This window comes from Eumetopias jubatus, unplaced genomic scaffold (assembly GCF_037043125.1).
Source record: "Eumetopias jubatus isolate StellerSeaLion01/CBP00866 unplaced genomic scaffold, mEumJub1_p1.0 scaffold_2, whole genome shotgun sequence".
Lineage (NCBI taxonomy): Eukaryota > Metazoa > Chordata > Mammalia > Carnivora > Otariidae > Eumetopias > Eumetopias jubatus.
Window position 1 is genome coordinate 71,933,463 of NW_028274808.1, and position 25,052 is coordinate 71,958,514.

At 37.2% G+C, this 25,052-nt stretch overlaps 1 protein-coding gene across 1 annotated transcript in view; it reads left to right on the top strand.

Annotated features, from left to right (window-relative positions):
* The first annotated feature begins 4,492 nt into the window (after positions 1-4,492).
* Positions 4,493-25,052, top strand: part of ASIC5 (acid sensing ion channel subunit family member 5) — a 30,488-nt gene continuing 9,928 nt past the window's right edge. The window contains exons 1-6 of the mRNA XM_028104307.1: positions 4,493-4,532; positions 7,314-7,620; positions 16,914-17,151; positions 18,778-18,903; positions 21,491-21,640; positions 22,843-22,990. Coding sequence (XP_027960108.1) covers positions 4,493-4,532; positions 7,314-7,620; positions 16,914-17,151; positions 18,778-18,903; positions 21,491-21,640; positions 22,843-22,990 — 1,009 coding nt within the window. The remainder of the gene's footprint in view (positions 4,533-7,313; positions 7,621-16,913; positions 17,152-18,777; positions 18,904-21,490; positions 21,641-22,842; positions 22,991-25,052) is intronic.

A 25,052-nucleotide genomic window follows, 5' to 3' on the forward strand; every position in this document is an offset into this window, starting at 1 on the left:
GAAACTGTTCTGGAGTACAGGCGACTAAATAGACATGACAACTGAATGCAACCCATGATCCTTGATAGGATTCTGGATTGGGGAACCATAACATTATGAATTGCCTCGCCGGGGTGCGAAAATATTATAAATTAAATATCTTCTGTTTTGGGAAGAAGTGAGGAATCCTGAGAATGGAATGTATAATGAGTAATGGTGCTGTATCAGAGTAAAGCTTCCTGAGTGAAAAATTTTTTTAAATTTTTTTAAGATTTTATTTATTTAGTTGAGAGAGAGAGAGAATGAGAGACAGAGAGCATGAGAGGGGGGAGGGTCAGAGGTAAAAGCAGGGAGCCCGATGTGGGACTCGATCCCGGGACTCCAGGACATGAGCCGAAGGCAGCCGCTTAACCACCTGAGCCACCCAGGCGCCCCTGAGTGAAATTTTTATATTGTATTTCTGCAGAAGGTTGTCCTTTTTTTTTTTTTAAGAGATAAGAGGATGATGCATATATAAGTGAAGATAAAGCAAATGTGGGAAAATGTTAATAATTAGTGAATTATAGTAAATAGTATTTAGGTATTCATCGCACAATTCTTGCAACTTTACTGTAAGTTTGTGCTTTTATATCTTATTCTTTTAAAGATTTCTTTATTTATTTGAGAGAGAGAGAGAGGAGGAGAAGGGACAGAGGGAAGCAAGAAAGACTCCAAGCTGACTTGGCGCGGAGCAAGGAGCCCTACGGGCGGCTTGACGTGGGGCTCAATCTCTTGAGGTTGAGATCACGACCTGAGCCGAAACTTAAGAGTGGGACGCTTAACCAACTGAGCCACCCACCACCCCCGTTTGCACTTTTAAAAATAAAAGTTTGGAAAAAAATTGCACTAATTTGCTTATGTTAATGGGTGTCATGAGAAAAGTACAAGTCTGGGACAAACTTTCTCTTCATTCACAAATATTTACTGACTGCCTCCTACCTGCCAGACATTTTTCCAGAGTTGATAGCTCAGCCAACCAAACAGGAAAAGAACCCTGCTTTTGTGGAACTTCTATTCTCTTACCTCATGTCTGAGCTTACTCCTCTGTTATATGGGTGAAGGTGGGGACGGCAATAGGGTTAGACTTGGTGATGTCTATTGTAAGGTCCCTTTCTACACTAAATGCTGTCATTTTAGATGCATGAATTTATTTGTGTTGGATAGATGTGATATGGTGGCTAATTTTTTCCACTCAGTGTTTTAGAAAACGATTGTGGTGCATTGGATACAAAAACACTAACCGACAATGCTTACACACAGGGTAAAACAAAAACTAGCAGTATCACTTCTGCTTTTTGTATTATTACAAACCAAAGCAAGATACCATCAAAATATTTATTGACAACATGCTAAGTTGTGGGTTCACTTTGCTTTTTCTTTCCAAAATTATTGAGGAAAAATATCTATTTCCAATAAAAGAAAAAGTATTCTTTACCTCCTCTTCCTTTGCAGATCCCGTACACTTTTTCAAATCTGTCTAAATATAAAAAGACAAAAATGCATCACTATTAATGGTTATGCATTATCCTAAACAAAATGTAATTTTGTTTTAATTCAAAGCTAAATTTAAAAGTAGTAGCCAAAGATGAGTTTTTTAAAATACCTTTAGATACACGCCCGTTCAATAGGATCAACATTTTTATGAAAAACACATGAATTTTTTTGAAAAATAGAATAAATAGGAAATATTTGAAAAAGACACATTTGTGTGTCTATATAATTGATACTGGGCCAGAAAACACTTCTCTAGACACTGCATAAAATTCTTAATGTGGTTTATGTTCTGGATTCAAATTCGGGGTCAGGTGAGAGTTTTTCTTTCCCCCTCCTCTCCATCCCCTTTTATTTCACCTTTTGCATTTCTCACTAATGATGAGTGACTTTTCTGCAGTTGACACTACTTTTGCTATGACAATTCAGAACTCTTTCGATCCTCACTGCATTTGGTTTGCCATTTAATGACCCACCTTTGTGTGTGTGCATGTTCTGGGGTGGCGTCGAAAGGGATCTGAAAATCTATCTTTTACCAAATGCACTCACTATGCAAATCAACTGCAGAAGCAGCCCAGAAAGTAGGAGGAAGGAACGTGGGGATGTCTGTATTTTTAATGAGATCTTTCAGAAAGTTAAGGAAGTTCAGGTGAGGAATAAAAAATAAGGGATAACTGTGGAAAGGATACTCGGCTACTATGTCACTCAAACAGGCAAGAACGGGGCAGAGGAGTGGGAGATTTTCTCCCTAGACAGAGAGGACGGAATTTAAGTTTACTAAAAGTCGCTAAGAGAGTGGGGGAGACCGTGAAGTAATTGTAAGCTGAAGAGAGAAGCAGCAAAAAAGCAGCAGTGAAAAGTTCATCTTAAAGTGGAGGAGAGATGAGGATGCTGAGTGCAAGCAGGAGCAGATACTTTCATCATTTTTAAATGTCCCAGAAGAGAGGGACGAGTTTGAACAAATACAAAAGAAGAAGATGCTTTCTTTTCTTTTCTTCTTTATTAAGTAAAAGATGGGCAAAAAAAAAAATGGAGAGATCTTGCCCGCTCGCCTTCCTTTCTGTTGCACTCTTTCTCTCCCTCTCTAATGCACAAAAGCATTGTGGGGAAATAACTAAAGGTGGGGGCACCAAGAAAGAGGAAATGAAGTGGGAGTGAAAACATGAAGAAACCTTAAGAAAATTGCTAGTTATTTCCGACACTTGGTTAAACCATGAAGCAAATGAAATATAGCTTTGGAAGACTGTTTTTCTCTTGATTTTTCTTCCCTCACCCCCGCCCCCCCCCCACAGGAACCCCTCTCCCCTCCCTCTTTATTATTGTTCTCCACCTGGACTGTTTTTTCTGGACTAGCCCCCCTTCCTACCAGTCTGCTCCCTCCTTAAATCAGCCAATGACTCTTCCCTTGGAGGTTCAAACAGTGGATAACGGATCATTAGCCCATCTTAGCACTCTAATCTGTTACCTGGTTCATCCGAGGGCTCCCCAACTGCTCTGGAGAGAGAGTAGGCTGAAGAAATGAGGCACAACAGGAAGGGAAGGAAAGGTGAATAAGTAAGTCAGCTGTTATTCCTCTCAGGAATAACCAAATTTTAAAATACTCTAGCTGAGGTTGTAACGTAACCCCAGAGAAGAGCTCTTTCATAGAGAAATCCATACATCATGAGATTGACACTTTTCCTGAAATCTTTAATTTGTTGGGGAAGTCATCCCAGGACTTTCATTTACATCCCTTGAAATTTCTTAGCTTGCTTCCATATAACACTAGTTTTAACTCATAGTACTGAGTTTCCAAGGAAATATATGTAAAATATATCTAACCATGGGGCGCCTGGGTGGCTCAGTCGTTAAGCGTCTGCCTTCTGCTCAGGTCATGATCCCAGGGTCCTGGGATCGAGCCCCACATCCAGCTCCCTGCTTGGCAGGAGGCCTGCTTCTCCCTCTCCCGCTCCCCCTGCTTGTGTTCCCTCTCTCGCTGTGTCTCTCTCTGTCAAATAAATAAATAAAAAGTCTTTAAAAATATATTTATAGGGGCGCCTGGGTGGCTCAGACGGTTGGGCGTCTGCCTTCGGCTCAGGTCATGATCCCAGGGTCCTGGGATCGAGCCCCACATCCAGCTCCCTGCTCCGCGGGAAGCCTGCTTCTCCCTCTCCCACTCCCCCTGCTTGTGTTCCTGCTCTTGCTGTGTCTTTCTCTGTCAAATAAATAAATAAAATCTTAAAAAATATATATATATATCTAGCCATGTTAATGGTTAGTGTTACCAAACACTCCAAGCAGAGACACATGCAGTTCCTGAGTTGTGTCAACAGGTGGTGCCATTTATACACAATCATGCATATTTTCCAGTTTATTATTTAATAAGTTCTAATAATTTCTCAAAAATGTTAATATGAACAAATAATTGGCCTTTGTGTTTTATTGAATTTGTATGCTTCTGGCAATCATTACTTCTGGAGGAGAGATTTTCTAATGTTTTATTTTGTCATTGATTAATATTTTTGTTTAAAACAGTTTCATTTGTATAATAAGAAAGTAACTTCAACCGGAAAAAGACATTTTTACCCCCCAAATTTCATTTCAACTGTGTTTTGATTCAAAGCAGGATAAAGAGAGAGGTAGAAATAAAAGCAGGCGGCTCTTGTCCAGGTGCATCACTAGGCTGCTCAGGGGTGATTCTAAAGCCACAGATTTCTGTCGGGATTCTCTCTTTAATTCCAAGAAAACGATTTCCTAATTATATTTTTTGGTTTCACTCTAAGATGGCTTCTCATCAGTCCATAAATACCCATGGCTGGTTCTGCCAGCATTTTTGGTTTGCAGATTATGTGTTTTATGAGGCAAAACATAGCAACACAAACATTTAAATTGCCCCCATGTTTTACAACCTCAACTGCTATATTTTATATAAAGCCCACAAAATGAATATGGTTACTGATGAAAATTGGATATACACCAAGGACTCTGCATACTAAACTTGAGAATGGAACGGACTGAGAAACCAAAAGCATCCGCTGAGAAAGGTGGGTAAGGAGTCAACTCCTCAGAGCAGTTACCATGTTCATTACTACAGGTTAGACATTAGCCAAGGTAAAGGGGGATTATTTTTTTCATTTGGGAAGTCTGATTTCCAATATTACTCGGATATGAGTAAAGTTTTTGTTACATAGGAAAGAAGAAATTTGTATGAGGGAGTTGAACGAAAATAGTTTTAAAATATTACTATATGCTAGAATCTATTTTTTGGTTTTATTTTGTTTGTTTTTCTTTTTTGTGTGCTTTTGGGTTTTTTTTTTGGTTTCTATTTATCATGTGCCTACAAGTTTTATTCTTAAAATACAGCAAAACGTGTTTGATGTTCCTCAAAATGCCTCTATAAAGATCAGTGTTCAATGCAAGGGCCACTTGCCATAATTACGTAGTGTTTACATCGTTCAGGAAAGTAAGACCTTTCCTTTGCTTTGCAGGCACGCTGGTGTGCCATTTATTAAACCAATTTTAACCTTCCTCATGGTAATATTTCACCTTGTTTCTTCACGATTAGTGTACAATAGTAATTATTTACAAAATTCTTTTAAAACCTTAGCAAATGATTAAGAATATTCCAGTAAAACCAAAGCAATTGTCAAGGAGCAGATCTATATGAAACAAGCTGATTTTCAACAAATAAGCTTGAAACATGAAACATATTTTTCAGGGTAATGCTTGCAAACAGCAATACTTTGGTTGGCCAGTTACTGATTACTAGATTACTCTTCCCTTTTGAACAGCTTTGGGCTCCATAATAGGAAGGGTGCCAGATGCCCAGAGACTGAGTTGTCCTTCTGTAAGAGTCATTTCTTCATATTTGTAACTAATGGCTACATAACACACAAAAGAACGTTGTTAAATTTATTTTGCTAGGGAATAATAATAATAGCTTTTCTTGTATTTCTGATTTTGCCCTGGGACTGTGCCTGTTACTTTATATATACATTACCTAATTCAATATGAAAAACAACAGTATGTGGGACTATTATAAAATTTTTGTCTAAACTCAAGCTAATCAGATCAATACAAAATTTCCTGCTTAGTGTATAGTCTGTAAAATAATCTTAATATAATTTGTACTTCTGTCCTAACACTGCAAATGAAATGGAGTCCCTTAGAAAATGCTTATAGGTACCTTTTATATATCATGACATAAACTCAGCTAATTGACTGGGACCTATGAAGTATTAAGTCATGATTTAATGATAAGCCACACTTGAAACATTTTAGAAATAAATTAATGCTGATCAGATAACAGAAATAATACTCCTTGAAGCAAAAAATATAAACGTCAATTCACTTAATTATGAGCATGTGTGAGGCCATTAAGAACTCATTTCTTAAATGAGAATTGTAGACAATGTTTAAAACTCCCTGAATATTTTACCACTTGCCATGTCACTACTAAATTAGCAGAATAACAAAAATAGCCAAGACGAATTGAGTACTTACCATGGCTCAGATGACATGCCAAACCATCCCCAGATATTATCTTATTTAATACTCACAACAAACTCATGAGGCAGACTGTTCACCCATCGGATGGAAGAGGAACCAGGTATTTTTTTTTTAAGATTTTATTTATTTATTTATTTGAGAGAGAGAGAGAGAGAGAACACAAGGGGGGGGAGGGTCAGAGGATCCTAAGCAGGGAGCCCCATGAGGGACTCAATCCTGGGACTCCAGGATCATGCCGAAGGCAGTCGCTTAACCAGCTGAGCCACCCAGGCGCCCAAAGAGGAACCAAGTATTAGAAAGATTAAGGAACTTGGCACAATGTCTGAACAGCAGCACAGGTTATAAGAGGCAAGGCCTAGACCAGGAACATGATGTTTCTGTTTCAAAGACCATCTCATCCTCTGAGTTCTTCACAGCCTTCCTTCAGCGAAGAAATTCTCCATATCTTCTACAGAAAAATAAAAACAAATTAAAACAACAGAAAATTTGGAATATGTTATATACTGCCAGAAAAAAAATTTAGGGCCACCTTTACCAGTCCTTATCAATCAATAGAAATAAACATGAGTTGACTGATTACTGACGCTATTGAAAGAATTAATTCACTTTCTCAAAAGGCTGAAGATACACTGCTTAACTGATAATGCAACTTCAGATATTCCAGACTAAATTAGCCAACTGAAGTAAAATAGTTGTGTTTCAAAGCCTAGGGAGCTACAGAAGTTCAGCCACATAATACATTACTGTAGATCAGATTGCTTTTTAGCCCCACTTACTACCCTCAGAAGAATCAGCCTGGTTTTGCTCATGACATCTAAGGGACTTTGTGATTCTTCAACAAGAAACTGTATTTTACTTATTTATTTTTAAGATTGTATTTATTTATTTGAAAGAGAGCATGCACTCACGGGCACAAGTGGCAGGGGGAGGGGCAGAGAGAGAGGGAGAAGCAGACTCCCTGCTGAGCAGGGAGCCCAACCAGATCCCAGGACCCTGGGATCTTGACCTGAGCTGAAGGCAGCCACTTAACCGACTGAGCCATCCAGGCACCCCAAGAAATTGTATTTCAAAAATGAGAGCTAAGTTTTGGAAGATTATGAGTTGCAAGCCACCCATTCGATCAGACCCATGCCATCAACACGTCTACATTTTGATACCTAAAGAAACCATGTAACCCAAGATGGATTTTGAATATTTATGCATTATACATACAAAGGGTAACCTGTTTGAACTTCTTTGAATTATGTTTCTCACAGACAGCTTTGAGGATTTCTGACCCATACTTTTGTTTGTTTCATTATTTTGTTAAACGTAAGGACTCTTGGAAAAGATAAAGCTATGCCTGTCAAAGAAACCGCTGCTATCTCCCACTGATCGAAAGACGTTTGACCATGACTTTGCCATCTCCACTTCCTTTCATGGGGTGCACAATATCGTTCGCAACCAGAGCAAAATTCGAAAGCTGCTCTGGTTGTTGGTAGTCTTGGGCTCAGTCTTACTCGTTGTATGGCAGATCTACAGTCGCTTGGTCAACTACTTCACATGGCCCACCACGACGTCTATAGAGGTTCAGTATGTGGAGAAGATCGACTTCCCAGCTGTGACATTTTGTAATTTAAACAGGTAAAAATTCCTCTTTCAGTATAATAAGTCTCTATAACTTTGTTAGTATAACCTTTCTTGTATCGCTGAAATATAGTTTTATTATGTGATATTTAATGTATCTAAACCCATCAAGTTCTTAAATTATACTTAAAAACCCAAATTTAGGAGGGCAAAGAAACTTATTTGATTTCTTCTTTATTTTCTTCCTTCTTTCTTTCCACAATTATTTACTAGGCAGCACACCAAATCCTGTGGTTAGATCAATGTAAAAGTCTGGATCCTTGTGCTTAAAGAGTTTGTTAATTAGCAAAAAAGAGAGAAACATGAACAATCACAATGCAATATGTATATGGTCATTGTGCAGTACCATAAAGTATGCACAAGGGCTCTGAAAGCACAGGGGGCAGGTGGCAGGCTATGTTGGGAGGCTACGTTTGGGGTATCACAGAAGTCGAGTATCAAGGATGCCCTAGACATCTGCTAAACAGCAGTTTCTAGGTGGAGATGAGGAAGAACCTGAAGAGGGAACCACTGAGCAAAAGTAGTTTGGAGACAGGAAATGTTCTGATGCATTCATGATGAGAACTTGAATGTAGCAGAGGGGGGCCAGCTTCACGGACGTCTGGCCTGTGCAGTCACACAGGGCCCTGAGCTCGAAAAGCCTTGCACTTGGTTTAGTGTTCTGCTGTTCTTGAGTCCTTAATTACAACTCCCTCCAGAAAACAGCAATTCAACAACTACCCTACGCCTCCTGTAGGAGGGTAGCTGTCCCCCAAGAGGCCGTCCAGAGAAAGCCTTGTATTTGCCTATGGATGAGCCTGAAAGACCACATGTAGGACTTATCTGGGAGGTGGTGGGGGGTTGATTTCTTTAAGAATTACCCCTGATCCACTACTTGATCATGGACAAGCCACTTAATCTTCTGAGCTTCGTTTGCTTTTACGTTAGACGAGATAAGATATATACCATTTTGTCTCATTCTTGGGATCTTCCTTGGACAGGTGTTCCATATGTATTAGATATTATAGCATGTTTGTGTGACTGCTAGATATGTGTCAAGGTGTGTATCAATAGTAAAAGCAAATCAACCCCACCCCCCAAAGATTTTTAATACTATTGTCTTATGTTAAGTGGTCTGTGTTCTAATACAAGCAAAGGTTGGTTGAAGATATCTGTTATTAAAATAAAATGTATATGCTATTTTGAGAATGGCAGTATGAGGAACTTCACAGACCTTCTCTTCAGAGAAACAACCATAACTGGTAAAAAAAAATATATATATATATATATTTTAAAAAAAGCAATCATTGAGGGGTAAATCATCAAAATAAAAAGAACTCCTACACCTCAATAGCAAAACCCCCCATAAAATGTAATGACCCAATTTAAAAATGTACTAAGGATTTGAATAGACATGTCTTAAAAGAAGACATACAAATGGCCAACAGGTATATAAAAAAAAAAAAAACGCTCAACGTCTCTGAACATCAGAGAAATGCAAATAAACAACACAATTAGATATCACTTCACACCTGTCAGGATGGCTATTATAAAAAAAAAACACAAAAAAAACAAAACAACAACAAAAACAAAAATAAAGACAGCAAGTGTTGGTGAGGATGTGAAGAAATTGTAATCTTTGTACACTGTTGGTGGGAATGCACAAGGGAGCATCCACTATGGTAAACAGCAGAGAGGCTTCTCAAAAAATTAAAAATAGATTTACCATATAATCCAGCAATTTCACTTCAAGTATATATCCAAAAGAATTTAAAACAAGATCTCAAAGAGATACTAACATTCCCATATTGATTGCAACAATATTCATAATACCTAAAATGTGGAAATAATCTAAATGCCCATTGATAGATAAATGGATAAACAAAATGTGTTATGTGCATACACTGATATATTATTCAGCCTTATAAAAGAAGGAAGTTCTGCAATATGAAACAGTACGGATAAATCTTGAGGACACTATGCTAAATGAAATCAGCCAGTCATAAAAAGGCTAATACTACATGACTCCACTTACGTGATGTATCCGAAATAATTAAATTCACAGAATCAAAGAGTAGAATGGTGGTTGCCAAGGACTGAGGGAAAGGGAATGGAAATGGGGAGTTAGTAATCAATAAGCATAAAGTTTCAGTTATACAAGACAACGAAGCCTTAGAGACCTGCTGGGCGGCATTGTACCTATAATCAACAATACTGTATGGTCCACTTAGATTTGTTAAGAGAGTAGATCTCTCTGTTCAGTGTTCCTATCACATAAAATAAAGTTTTTTTTTAAATGAATTAGTAGAAAAAAAGAGAAAATCATTGTATCTACTACAATATTTAGAATATAATAAAATGTACCTAAATATATTTTTTAAAAGGAACCATTAAAGTCTCTGGAAATTGTCCTCAGGGAATACAGCAAATGAAGAAACATTTATTTAAAAAAAAATCCACTAAGCCTCAGTAGGAACAGTTGAAAGTCTATAGAACTTGTACCACAAACCTCTCCCTTCTCTCTTGACATGACATGAAGCTACCGTCTAGGTGGGTCTGACCAAAAAGACAGAGCTCTGTCTCTTCCCCCTTTCCAGTCAAGGGCTACACTATGTGCCAGGAAATGCAGGCTGCCAGCACTACTCATTCAATTCAACTTCATATTGCAAAGGCTAAATTCCAGATGCATACAGGTAAGAGATTGGGAGTTGCATTACTTGTGACTCCCACTTACAGGGTAGAAGCTCTAACCCGGGCATGGTAGACTAGAACACTTAATTGCCTTCACCTCAGCCTGCTCAAGGGTGGAGGTTCCACACGGAGAGAGGCATGGTCAGAAGACTGTAAACCACTGCCCTGTCCAGAATGCTGATTATAAATATTTTACCCAGTGGGAGAGGTGGGCCATAAGAACAAAGAAGTCTGCCGTTCTCCCTAATGGAACTCTTCTTGTAACAGAGTGTGGTGAAATTCAACTTGGCTTGTAACAGAGTGTATGGTTCAAGCCTAAGGAAGCCCTCAAAACAACATAGATTTTGGTGGTAAACAATTAAGAGGAGGTTAGTAGGTTTATGAGAACAAACTAAACTACAGGCCAGCTAGTTTTTCGTAAGAATACAGAGAAGAGATATACAAGAAGAGTTTTCCTGGGGTTAGAAGAACTCTCAAAGACTGGCCTCAAAATCTACTCCTTTAAAGGGGCTCACACTTAATTAGATTAGACTGCAGGTCAATCTATGCCCTTAATCTCTCCCCGGAGAGATTAACATAATGAAAAGAGAAGCCACAAAATGAGAGAAATATTTGCCAAAGATGTATCTGATAAAGGACTGTTATCCAGAACACACAGAGAACTATTAAAACTTAAAAATAAGAAAACAACTTGATTAAAAAGTGAGTCCAAGACATTAACAAATAACTCACCAAAGAAAATGTACAGGTGACAATTAAGCACTTAAAAAGATGCTCCACATCAAATGTCATCAGGGAAATGCAAATTAATATAACAATGAGATACCACTAGACACGTATCAGAATGGCCAAAATCTAAAAGAGACCTCACATCCTGGTGACAATGTGGAGCAACAGGGACTCCCATTCATTGTTCTCATTATTGAATTTAAAACAAAGTATGTTACTGGAGATAAAGAGGGTCAGTTTATAATGATAAAAGGGGTGATCTATCAGGAAGATATAATTCAACATATACAGTTGCATACTTCAGTACCCCACTTTCAGTAATCAGTAGAACAACAGAGCAGAGGCTCAACAAGGAAACGAAAGACTGAGCAGACTTGAACATCCATATAAACCAGAAACAAACTAGACCTAAAAGAATCTGTGGGCCATTCCATGCCATAGCAGTAGAATACACACTCTTCTCAAGTGTACGTGAAGCATTTATGGCAAGGCCGTAAAATAAACTTCAATAAATTCAAAAGATTTGAAATCATTCTGAGTATGTCCATCAACAGCAATAGAGTGAAATCAGAAATGATTAATAGAAAGAAATTCAGGTGTGAATATTAAACACCCTAATAACCAACAAGTCAAAGAAGAAATAAAATGATATTAGACAATACTCTGAGGTGAGTGAAAAATGAGGATACAACATAGCAAAACTTATGGGATGCCAGGGTGCCTGGATGGCTCAGTCAGTTGAGGATCCGCCTTTTGATTTTGTCTTGGGTCCTGAACTCAGAGTCATGGGATAGAGTCCCACAGCAGGCTTCAAGCTCAGGGCAGAGTCTGCTTGTCCCTCTCCCCCCACCCCCACTTGCATGCTCTCTCTCTCTCAAATAAATAAATAAAATCTTTTAAAAAAATTATGGGATGCCACTGAAGCCATGCTGCCAGGGAAATTTATAGCTGCAAGCACCTGTTCTAGAAATAAAGATCTCAAAGAAAATATTTAATAATCTATGATATAAGTATTTTCATAATTTTTAGTATAAAAATTTAATTCATTTTGCATAGCTCAAATCACAAATCAATGATTTAGGCTCTTGTGTTGGTGTATCTTAAAAAAAACTGATAGTGTATTCTAGCTCAGTTAGATACCGTAAATACCCAGACAAAAAAAATATTCAGTATTTTAGAAACTATAGTTAGAGAATAGGGAAATTCTTAATTAAAAGGGAAGTATTCTTTCTTAGATGACAAAGAACTTAGGTGACATCCGTACTATAGGAGTAAGAGACATTTTCATCTCCCAAAGTTTAGTTTTATAGGTAGATACTTTGAATCTCAGTATATGAGCATCTTACTCAGTATAGTTCGGCAAATTACTGGCTGATGAGGGAAAGAACTCAAGCTATCTACTGTCTGGTTCTCAAAGCCAGTGGTCTTCAAACGTTTTAATTCTTGGGCCATATAATGGAACTTTGAAAAACTATTTATTCTACTTGCATATTTTAAATTGATATCTAAATTTTAAACCATAACTTTAAATGAGTTTCTTATTTTAGGAGATCAAAAATATTATAAATCTTATGAGATAGAGTAGGATAAGGATTGACGGTCATAAGAATAAATATTTTATGTGATTCCATGAAGTTTTAGCGATTTTATTGCATAAAGCACATTGATATAAATCACATAAATTGTTATCTACGGACTTTACTTGATTTTCTCAATAATCTAGAAGTCGCACAGAATAACCCAGTTACATTTAAAATAACAAATTGTACTACTCTGTACTACTATAGCTTTTTTCAATTCAGAAGATCCCAGCAAGTGCTCAAACCCCTTGTGTCTAACGCCAAGCTTCACCCTAATCAGAAATATGTACATGACAAAGCAAGACAAAATTTAAGGAGCCTTGATTAATTCTTAGGGTCTTTTCTGAAGCAAGATACAATTTAATTGTGTATGGGTCTACTAGAAGCTCTGAGTTTGCCAAACACCAGTAAGTATTAATATATGCTAAGATTTATGATGAGTGACAGATAAAAACTCTCGTAAATGGGAAAAGTACCATTGTGAACACAGGCTCTTTTTAAACCTTAGGTGAAAGTTGAAGATCTGGAAATTTATTCCCTTAAAATTAACTGTGCATGCGTACCCTCAGGCCAATACATGTCCCAGTTTGAAGACCATTATTCTAAGCTGCATTGCCTCCAATTCACATGAGAGAAAGTAAAGCGTACGATTGAGATTTCCTTTTTTTTTTTTAAGATCTTATTTATTTATTTGACAGAGAGAGACACAGCAAGAGAGGGAACACAAGCAGGGGAAGTGGGGGAGGGAGAAGCAGGCCGCTGAGCAGGGAGCCCGATGTGGGGCTTGATCCCAGGACCCTGAGATCATGACCTGAGCCGAAGGCAGACGCTTAACGACTGAGCCACCCAGGCTCAGCCCATTGTTATTTTCTTAAAGTCACTAGTTAGGGACTGGAAAAAAGGTCTGCTGTTGGCTCCTAATAGCTGTACTCTTGCTAAACTACCTTATCAGCAGGAATCGATACCTGAGGTGAGGAAATTTTGCCAAGGGATCTCAGATTATTAGGAAGGGTTTACTTTTTACCATGGGTCTCAGGGACCTGTGCAAGGTATATGATGGCCTAGAGTAGATAATTTTTGTAACATTCCCCTCCTTTATATAACAAAATTATTTTCAGTTACAATTATGAAATTAAACATATAGCAATAATGCCTCTATATATTTGTTCTAAAAATATTAATTAAGTAAATATAATACAAAAATAGGAAAAAACTAATACATTGGTAATTTTTAACATTAATGTATTTTTGAAATAAAAGGAAAAGACCTTTATTTTGGATCTGTCAGTGTGATGAATAATTGTAGCATCGTAGCTTCCGTTTTTTCAGCCTTTGCAAATTTGTCAATTGTTTCATCAAAATTAACCTTCTTTATATATTCATGTTGAATCACCCAACACAGCTGGGTTTGTAGGTATAGTTTCATTCACAGTTGACTGAAAAATACTTATTAATTTTAATCTTGAAAAGTTCTTTCCCACGAAGCAATGACTAAATAAAGAAGACTTAAACTCATCAGGATACATTTGGCAGAGGTTTCTAAAAATCACACCTCACAGTAAATTTCAGGAATTGCAATACTGCTTATGGTTTTGCTCCTGTGGGATCTGTTCTAGTGACTCTCAGATGTTCCTGTGTTAAACCTGTTCACGAAACTATCTTCAGCATAAAATTAATCACAGATTTCCATTATATCCTATTTGGTAAAGAAACAAAACAACAACAGCAACAAAAACCCTCTGAAATTTGTTTTCTTCTGCTAAACACAGAAATAAAATAAATAAAGAATAAAAAACAGAAATAATGCCTGGATATAGTGAATATGGATGTTATTTGAGCTATTGTATTAGAATGAGTAACTCAAGTTCCGTTTATTTTCCCAGTAGTCACTGTGCTTCTTGGTTTATTCCAAATCTACTGTTTAAATATGAGGTAAGGGATTTTAAATCAAAGATAAAATCATGACTCTTATACAAAGATAAATTGAACACATGTCACAGATTTTATTTCTGTAGAGAACTGTAAGAAACAAAAATTGGCTCATAGGAGAATCCAAACAGAAGACGTTCTTCCCTATTTTTCCTCTCCACAAAATGATCTGCAAAATATACATTTCTTGTTAATACATGCTAGGCTTCGATCTGTTTTGGTGGGATCTGATGAAGGGCTGAGTCAGGCATCAACTTGGACATCAGATGAAACGTGTGCATTTGGGTCCCCAAATCTGGGGATGTGTAGTTAGAGGCATTCCCACATGCATTCTGTAACTGGCTATCACTTACTAACTTGTTGCAACAAAGCAATGCATTTTTATTAGTGTCTTCTTTTGCCAACCTCTTACCAGTGTATGTTAAATAAAAGAGTAAGCCAAACTCTAAGCAAGATTTCTGAAAGAATAGACGTGGGCAGGTTTAGAAATTTGAATTAAAGTTGGAAAGACTCAGAGCAAGACACTTTGGTGTTAGGCTGAACAATATGTCTCAATTTTTTTACTTCCTTTGTTCCAAACATTGTTAACTTTATTCATTAAGTCTAGTTCATCAGCCTAAATTGCCCTCATGGTCTCAACTATTTTGATGTAATAAAAAAATCATTTCAAAAGAATATTTTAAAATGCCCTCCCTTTTACCCTCTTCATTTATTCTATTTATACCTCCTACACATGTGAGAATTCTTTTGTTTCTCTGCATAGTCGTTTTGAAAAGAATCCAGTGAACATTACTCTCAGCCTGGGTAGAACCCCCAAAGTTGCAGGGCTTTGGAGCAGATCCCTGGTATGGTGTCATCATTCAGAGAGATAGAAAGCTGAAGGAAGTTCAAGGTCCATTCCTCAATTTTGTCTGCCACTGTGATCCGCCCCCCCCCCCCCCCGCAATCACTTGCAAATGTAGACTGTTAACTCCGCAAAGATCACTAGAAACACATTTGACCAAGAAAAGCAAGGTTGTTGGATATACTCTCCTTAGGTAGAACACCACCATCAGTTAACAGTGTCTCTAAGGAAAGGGGAAGTCAAAGGAGGATATGTATAGGATTCTAGAACCTCGGCTGGTAGGTATAAGGCAGGCCTTCAAGGTTCAAAGCTGGTTAAGTAAAAGATTCTATTTAGACCTGACCATGAAAACAGTTTCTCATCTCTAAAAGGATGTATGATGCTGGTTTGGGTGTGTTTTTTTATTTTCCATGTTTTGTTTTATATATGCTCTACCTTGACTGAAAAAGGGTTTAATGTGGCTTGTAGGAAAAGCAAAAGATAATAGAAAGTGAAGGTAAAATACAAAATCTGGGTCAGAAAAGAAGTCCAAGAGTGAGGTCACATACACACAAACCAAGCACCACATGGCTCTGTGTACTTAGCAGGAGTGGATATACTCTTCATTCTCCGCTTTCTAGCAGTAAATTTGAATGGAGAGTGTTTGTTCAGCTTCAAGACTTACATCATATGCAAAATATGAAAATACCAATCAATTTTGAAAAGAATATATGGTACACAAATAAACAACCATACATAAGGCAAGGCAGAAATTGCTCAGCAGAAGGGAATTAACAGCGTACTTATTGTAATTAGGGCAAATAGGTTCCTTCTGCTTTAATTGCCAGGAAGATATTTGGACAATAAAGGGGGCATTAATTTCATGAATAGTTGAGACTCTCACTATATTCCAGGCACACTTCTAAAGGTTTTAGAAAAAATAACCTAATCATCAAAATAACATTTGAGGTAGGTTTTTAACATACCCTGATTTTACAAGTGAGGAAACCGGAGTCACAGTGAAATGATGTCATATCATTAAACGGCTCCAGTCCTGGTTCTTGCCCCATACTAACAAGCTGAGTCGGGAGATGTACCACAAAGTGCGTCTGAGACTGAAGTTCCCACTCTACGATTGTAACGATACATACAGGGAAGATGTTGGAAAATAGTTCCAACATAACCACACGGGCACGGTAGAAAGTCACAATGACAGAGCTGGGATTTGAACCCGGGAAATCTGGCCCCTGAGTCTATATTCTTAGCAAATTCGCATTACCACCTCTCTCTTCATGTTGGGTCTTGAAGATCCATTAGGATGTATCCAGATCAAGGTCTGGAAAGTATTCTAGGTAAATGAAATGACACGTTCAAACACAAGGCAAATTGCAGGATGTGGCAAAGACCTCTTAGGAATTCAGGTTTACTTGAATGTATTTTGAATGAAGGAGAATGTAGCAGATAAACTGGAGAAGCTAATAGGGTCGAGATGTTTGGTGTCTGTCCTCTAGATCATAAGTGTTTGCTATTCTAAATATTGCCTTTATTCCTACTAATAGGTTCCAAACAGAAGCTGCAGCCAAATTTGGTGTTATTTTTTTCTTATGGAATATTGTATACAAGGTCCTCCATTTTCAGGAAATCAGGTCCAATTACACTGGCTTTAAAGAAGCTATTGATTTTCTTGCAAGTCATCAAAACTTCAGCATTACAGAGTTTGTAAAAGAAAATGGTTTTTATCTCAACAATAGCACTCTGTTGGAATGTGACTTTTTTGGAAAGCCCTGTGGTCCACAGGTAACAATTTGATATTTCTTCAAATATCATCAACATAATAAACTACTGCACTGTACTGTTTCACATTCAGATCAAGTTTACTTTCATGGGGAATCAATCTAAATTTGCTCAAAGAGTATATATTTCATTAGCTCAGCCTTATGACATCAGGGGGTGTGGAATCCACATGAGACATATTTCTTTTTCCAGGTGGTTAGATAAGAGAAAATAGAGAACAGAAATCTTTGATTACTTTTATTGCAGGATAATCTCCAAAAAAAAATTAACCCAAGGGAATATTTTAATATTTCCCATTCTTCAATAACATATTCCAAGATGGCATTTTTATTATCATTAAGGAGCCAACATTCAAAAAAAATTTTTTTTTCTCTTGGAGGCTGTAGAAAATGAGCAGCCACCAGCATTTTTCTGTGAAAATTATATATATTTCTCTAATCACGCATAACATCCTATTTTTATCCTTTATATAATTAATTTACATTTCAGATAAAGTGTTGGATATCCCTGGAAACTATTAGCAAAGGAATATGTAGGCACTTTGACACCCTAGTTCTAGTATCAGTAATTCTGTAGCAAGTGTTGTTAGGTGATTCCAAGTAAACTTCACAAATTCATGATTCTGGGACACAATTCCTTATCCTTCTAGTAGCTTCCTTAGCACACGGAAAACAGACAAAAAAAGGCCTGACAGACATCTGACTGAGATGAAGCCCACTTCTAAACTCTTAATTTAGAGAAGTTCTTCTGTGTTGCTTGTTATTTACTAACCAACATGTTTAAGCTTGTCACCAAGAAATTTTGTATTAGACAGAAATTTTTCAGTTGCAACTTACAGAAACCCACCTCCGGAAGCTAGAGAGTAGAAAGAATGCGTTGGTTTAATTAGCAGGGACCTTTTAAGAGTAGGACTAGCTTCAGAAAAGGTTCAACCAAAACACTTTGACAACATCGTTAACATTCGCTCTCTTTCTTTCTCATGACTCACTTTGGTTTTTTCCTGTGTGAATTTTCCTCACAGAGCCGAGAGGACTGCTGACAACCCTCGCCTCTCATTATCATAGGTTAACCCTCCAGTAGCCTCTTAATAATTCCATGCAAGACTGATCAGCTTCACTTAGGACACATGTCAATTCCTAAACCAATCACTGAAGTGAGGGAGTCGGGTATTCAGATTGGTCCAGTTTTTATCATATGGGTGCCTCTGTGGTATTGGCATTTGGAGGAAGAGGATCCCCAAAGAAGCAGAGCAATGTGATTGGCTGCCCCAACATGGTGGGGGAGGGGGAAATTCCTCAAAGAGAGGATATGAGAGCCTTTTCCATATAGGTAAGCTTACATGTTTCCATGAATCCTTACTAAACATCCAACAAATAACTTTTTAAAAGATGCTTATTTACATAAAAAAATCTCAATGAGATAATCACATACAGATTGACAAGTGCATATTAAAAAAAATAAAAACTTTAATGAACACAAACCAGAATCACCATATTACCTATTCTTTCTGATATTTCTGCTTTCTCATTTAGACATCTGATTTTTTTTTTAAGTTAGAGCAACTTAAACTTCAAAAGTGGCCAAAATGCCTAACTAATTACATTTCATTTGGATTATTTTCATATTGAGGACTTTGCACATGTCTTCACTGAATATGGAAATTGTTTCACTTTTAATCATGGCGAACATATTCAAGCAAAGGAAAAAGTGAGTGTCTCTGGAAGAGGCTTAAGCTTGCTCTTCAATGTCAATCAGGTACTGAATTTTCTTAAACCTCATCGGGGTCAAGACAAACAAGAATGTGCCGAGGTTTCAAAAGATTTGATCAAAATATTTTGCCCTGTCATACTGTTCCCACAGGTGGTATTACTTCAGTTTTTGTTAGCCTAGTCTGGAGTCCCATGGATGCAAATATTGACTCCGAGATTAAAAAATCAAAATTTAGAGACATAACATGGACATTTTTAACTATACTACAGACCATCAGTTTTGTGACTCCAGAAATGTTCATGCCACAAAATAAGGAAGCCAGAAGTTTCTAAATCACAATGTATATAGTTAATTTAAAATGACTTCATGTATTTTAAGAATATTTTTAGAAAGACTTTTACGTAAAAAAGGCAATATGTTTTAGAAAGAAGTCATGTATGCACATTTGACAAACCATGGAATCTATAGTCTGAAGGATAACTAAAAAAATACTTGTTATATAAAGAATGTTGTATAAATTGACTTTGCCTAAGCCTAGCTTCTACAAACTTGTAATTGGTCCAAGAAGTTTAAGTGTTTAGGCCTGAGAGGCAGATGTCCAGACACCTAAGCGATGCAGTAGCTGTCAGCTTCAAGGGTACTTGGTATAGCTCCCCCCACCAAGGTTAATTCTTATGTTCTATCTTACACAACTGTTCCTAGTATTACACATGTAGAGATATTCTGCTTCATTATTGTGGTTTTGTCAATGAAGATTCTGAAATGTTGATAAATTAAGCATCCAAAATCATATGATTAATGAAAAGTTGAGAAATAAACTTAGTTTCCCCAAATCCCATTGAACTATCCTATCTCCCAATCCAAGTGAATGGGGCCACTGGCTACTTTCAAAGAATTTTTCTTAAAGGTATGTTTCATAACTTCTTGTAACCCACTCAAGATACTTTTTGTTCCAACACAGTACTGCACAGTATAATGCACATATATATATTTGATTTTATATATAAATGTATATATATATATTTATTGTACATATATTTGATTTATATTTCTAGGTCATTTAAATACTAGCCATATAGTCTGTTCAAATATTATATTATGAATTTTACAAACTAGAATTTCCCAAATATTTTTAGAATGTAATTAAAATCTGCAAATGCAAAGTAATATTCCATAAGTAAGTGGCTCCTAAATACTTGTCCAGACTGGCCAGTTGAGTGTTTCTTAGAGAGTTGTAACAGACCCAGAGAAATAGGGTCCTGAGTTACAAGTAGAATATTAAGCATGTTTATTAAATGTAATTACATATGCAGTTGACCCATTCACAGGAAAAATCATCGTATTTCCCAAGCCCTTTCTTTCTCCTTATAATCTAAAATTACAACTACAGACAGTCCCTGACTTAACAATGTCTCCACTTACAACTTTTCAACTTTACAATGGTGCAAAAGTGATATGTACGCAGTCAAAGTCATACTTCAAGTTTTGAATTTGGATCTTTTCTTGAGCTAGCAATATGTAGTACGACACTCTCTCGTGATGTTGGGCAGAGGCAGCTCCCAGCCAGCCACGCAATCAACAGTGTAAATAACGGATACACTTGCAACCGTACTGTACCCATACAACCATTCTGGTTCTCACTTTCGGTTCCATATGCAAAAAATTACATGAAATATTCAACATTCTGTTAGAAAATAGGCTTTGTGTTAGATGATTTTGCCCTACTGTGGGCCAAAGTGAGTGCTCTAAGCATGCTTAAGATAGGGTAGGCTAAGCTATGATGTTCTGTAAGTTAAGTGTATTAAATGCATTTTTGATTTATGAAATTTTCACCTTACAGTGGGCTTATCAGGATGTAACCTCACTGTAAGTCAAGGAAGAACTTTAATAACAAAATCACCAGAAGTAGAGTGTTCATTTTTTTCATCTGGCATAGGATTTATAGAAGAGCACGGGTATTAAAAACAGAGTGTAAATCTTCGATCTTAGGGGGAAATGAATTTCAATTTTATTTGTTTATTTAAGATTTTATTTATTTACTTGAGAGAGAGTGAGTGAGAAAGAGCATGAGTAGTCAGAGGAATAGAGGAAGAGCAGAAGCCGACTCCCTGCTGAGCAGGGAGCCCGATGTGGGGCTCCATCCCAGGACCCTGGGATCATGACCTGAGCCGAAGGCAGACACATAACCAACTGAGCCACCCAGGCACCCCCTGAATTTCAATTTTAAATAAGGCCAGAGATTTTAATTGCAAGGAGAAGAAAGGAGCCAAATGATTTTCTAAAACAAGCGAAGCAAAGAGAATAGCCCAGAAAGAAGCAACTAAAAGGCCACAAGGTGAAGAGAGGGCCCCTAGGAAATCAGACAATTAGCAGTCATGATATGTGCTATGGTATTCATCTAAGGCGAAAGTAATCTATAGAAACTGTTGACACCTTGACATGTGATTCAATCATGAAAAAGTACATCTTAGGGGTTTACTTTTCAGTCTGTATATAAAAAGAAATTCGATAGTGATAGGAAATATTTGATTTTAAGTAAGTCAAGTGTTCTCACAAGACAATAAAACAAAATCTTGAACTTGTATAGAATTGATATCAATTTGTAATTGGGGAAAACTTTTGGTTGTTTCAGGAGGATTTCACTGATGACCCAGACCTTGGTTTTGTTGACGCTGGAATCATCTTTGTGATCCATTCACCAAAGAAAGTGCCACAGATTGATGGTTTAGGCTTGTCGTCACCTGTGGGAATGCACGCCCGGGTATCAATCCGCCAAGTCAAGGTAAATAACATGTACAGTGTGTAGAATCTGAGGCAATCAGGTAGGGTTGTAAATGGATATACACATAAATAATACATCCACTAGAAACCTCTTTCTGCCATGCCTTTAGAAGACCTCCGGAAATTCCATAGTTAGCTTCATTTCAGATTCTTTCCCATTACTAGGAGGTACATATGTAGTAAAATCAGTGAATTCACAGGTACAATATAAGTGGCAGCTGGGAAGCCTGGCAAATTCAAGGTAACTTTAAGTTTCATTAGAGATGGAAAGGATCAGTAAACATGAAGAGACCCTCACGTTGCTGAACTGTATGTTTTCTCAATGGGATGTTCTGGGAAGAAGAGAAATAAGTGGGAAGAGCAAGAATCTTGGAGTAAGGCATGTTTGGCAGATTTCCATTTGCCACTCACTTGCTCTGCAGTTTCCTTAATTATCCTCCTGAAATTCCAACTCCTCTCTCGGATAAAGATAATATCTCTTTTTCATAGTTATTATAGTAACTATGAAGTTTAAGTAAAATAACATAAAGAAAGCACTTACCAGGGCGCCTAAGTGGCTCAGTCAGTTAAGCGTCTGACTCTTGATTTTGGCTCAGGTCATGATCTCACCGTCATGAGATCAAGCCCTATGTTGGGCTCTGTGCTCAGTGGGGAGTCTGCTTGAGGTTCTCTCTCCCCCTCTCCCTGCACCCCTTCCCCTATTCTCTCTTTCTCTCAAACAGATAAATAAAATCTTAAATTTTTTTTAAAAAAAAGCACTTACCATATTTCCTGGCACATAATAAGTGTTCAAGAAGGGATTTTTTGTGTGTAATTTGGTTGCTGTTTTGGAAGTGGACTTATGAATATGCTAATGTTATTTCCATAAATGATACTATTTTTTCTTACGTGAGTTAATTTTTAGAGCAGTCAGTCTGTCTGATTTTGTTGATTCACTTTAGGTACAGAGCTTTGGGGATATGTGTTAAAGGACCATTGTTATATCTACCTTCAGGGATTTCCACTGTTATATTTACCTTCAGGGATTTTCTGGCTAGTAGAGTAAGCAACATAGGCAAAGGTAGTCAATTAAAAAAAAAAAAAATCAAATGGCTCCGAGAGAAAAGTAAAAAAATATATATATATTAGCTTCTCTTGTTGGAATAGAAATGTATGGATTGACTCAGATATACCTTGTGAGCCGGGTGTTTATTTTCTCTTAAGACAGTTCATCAAGAATACCCTTGGGGAGAATGCAACCCTAACATCAAGCTACAGAATTTTAGTACCTACAGCACTTCTGGTTGCTTGAAAGAATGTAAAGCTCAGCATATACAAGAACAATGTGGATGTTTACCTTTTCTGCTTCCTGGTAAATAAAGAATGACAAATTTCCTCTTATGTAATTATTTTTATTTAACTTGAATCATGGGAAATAACATATCATAAAATTGTTTTCCATTCTTATGAAATCTATGCCAGAAAGTCATCTACTTCACCAATAATGACCTTACCTGACCCATTTTAAATCATGGAATTAGAGCGGAGATTTCAGGAAAAGAAAAGAAAATTAAGCCAGTCTCCAATTCTTATTTTCAGGATGGAAAAATTGAGTGCTCTTAAATATCTAAAACCGATCGTCACCATTTTCTCAATTCAAAAGAAAAATTAGATCATCTATATAAATCTTAATCAACCATGAATATGTCATTATTGGGAAATTCTTTTCTTTGCGGTCAGGAAAACAGCTCTAGGCTCCCTCTGTGTACAATTTGGAACATTTCCGGAGCCAGGGATATTCGCGGCAAACACTGAAAGAGGCAGTAGCAAAGGGTGGGTGGATCAGAGCTGGACTCTGAACCAGTCTGGTCATCTCAGCTACACAATTTCTCCTCTCTATGACCTTAGACTAAACCTCTCTGTACTTCCTATAACATGGGGAGAATACTAACAGTGTCTTTCCTTAGAGGATTGTCATACAGATGAAAGAAGCATGTAAGTGGTTTGAAACACGTCTGACACAGAATATATTCTATTGAAGTCTTGGTTATTTTTATTCAGATTTGCCTCATCCCCCTTGGCCAGCAAATTCATAAAGAAATGGAGAGTGTATTAAAGGCAATACCAGTTTGGCTCTTTAAATTGGCTGCCATGGCCCATCTCATGCACACACTACCTCTCACACACAGATAGACTAATGCCACCTCTGCTCTCTCTCTTTTTTTTTTTTAAGATTTTGTTCATTTATTTGAGAGAGTGAGAATACAAGAAGGGGGAGGGTCCGAAAGAGAAGAAGCAGACTCCCCGCGGAGCAGGGAGCCCGATGCAGGGCTCCATCCCAGGACCCTGGGATCATGACCTGAGCAGAAGGTGGACCCTTAATGACTGAGCCACCCAGGCGCCCCGCCACCTCTGCTCTTATTAACAATGGTTTCTAGTTGACAAACTGCTTCTTAGGAATTTAGAGAATCATTGCTTCCTCTTTTCTAGAATTCTGATTATGTGGTCTCTGGCCAGTAATCCCAAACTGTCATTCTATAAAACTGCTCATGCTGGATCTGATTTGTCATGCCTAATTATCTTTCCAAAGTTTCTGGGGGAAGAAAATCTGAATTGGTAGATGGATTATAATGTTTATAATTTAATAATGTATTACTTCTTGCAAATTGAACTGGATAACAAATATGGACCAGAAACAAGATGAACTATAAAATACAAATCATGGCATTTTTATAAACTTTAGCATATACCAGCTGCTTTCAGAATGATATCTTATTTGGTTTGATCTTCACATATCCCCCAATGTCTATTTATAGATGAGGAAATTGAGATCTATAGTCATTAACTGAAATAGCAAAAGTACCTCTATTAACAATTTGCAGAGGCAATCCTGAAAATCAGCTTTTCAGATATGGATTGTTTCCAAAATGTCATTGTTCCTTGTAATGGGACAAATACCATCGGAAGAAGCAAGGCATACTTTGAAAAGAGAGGGTTTTTTTTTTATTAATTTAATGCTGGAAGTATATTTTTTTTTTTTTGCTTCTTTCATTTCCCTTATGAAGAACACTTCCTCATAGTTAGCCAAATTTATCTACAACTTGTAAATAGACTATCTCTTTTGGTTATTTACAAGAACATTAAGTAAACACTGAGCCTAACCCTAGGGACTGCAAAGGTTATAGCAATAGACAAGTATCTGTGTTAAGGTGCAATGACTAAAGCTTTAGAATCAGCCTGGAATTAAACTCAGCTCTGCTACATATCGATTTTACAATTTCTCTCAAGGTCCACAGCCAGTGATTACTAATATTGGTACTTATCTGCTCCATCTGACCACTAGAAAGGCAGCCCACCAGGTGTGCAAGTTATTTAAATCAATGGATGTAAGTGTTGAATCACTAAATTGTGCACCTGACACTAATATTACACTG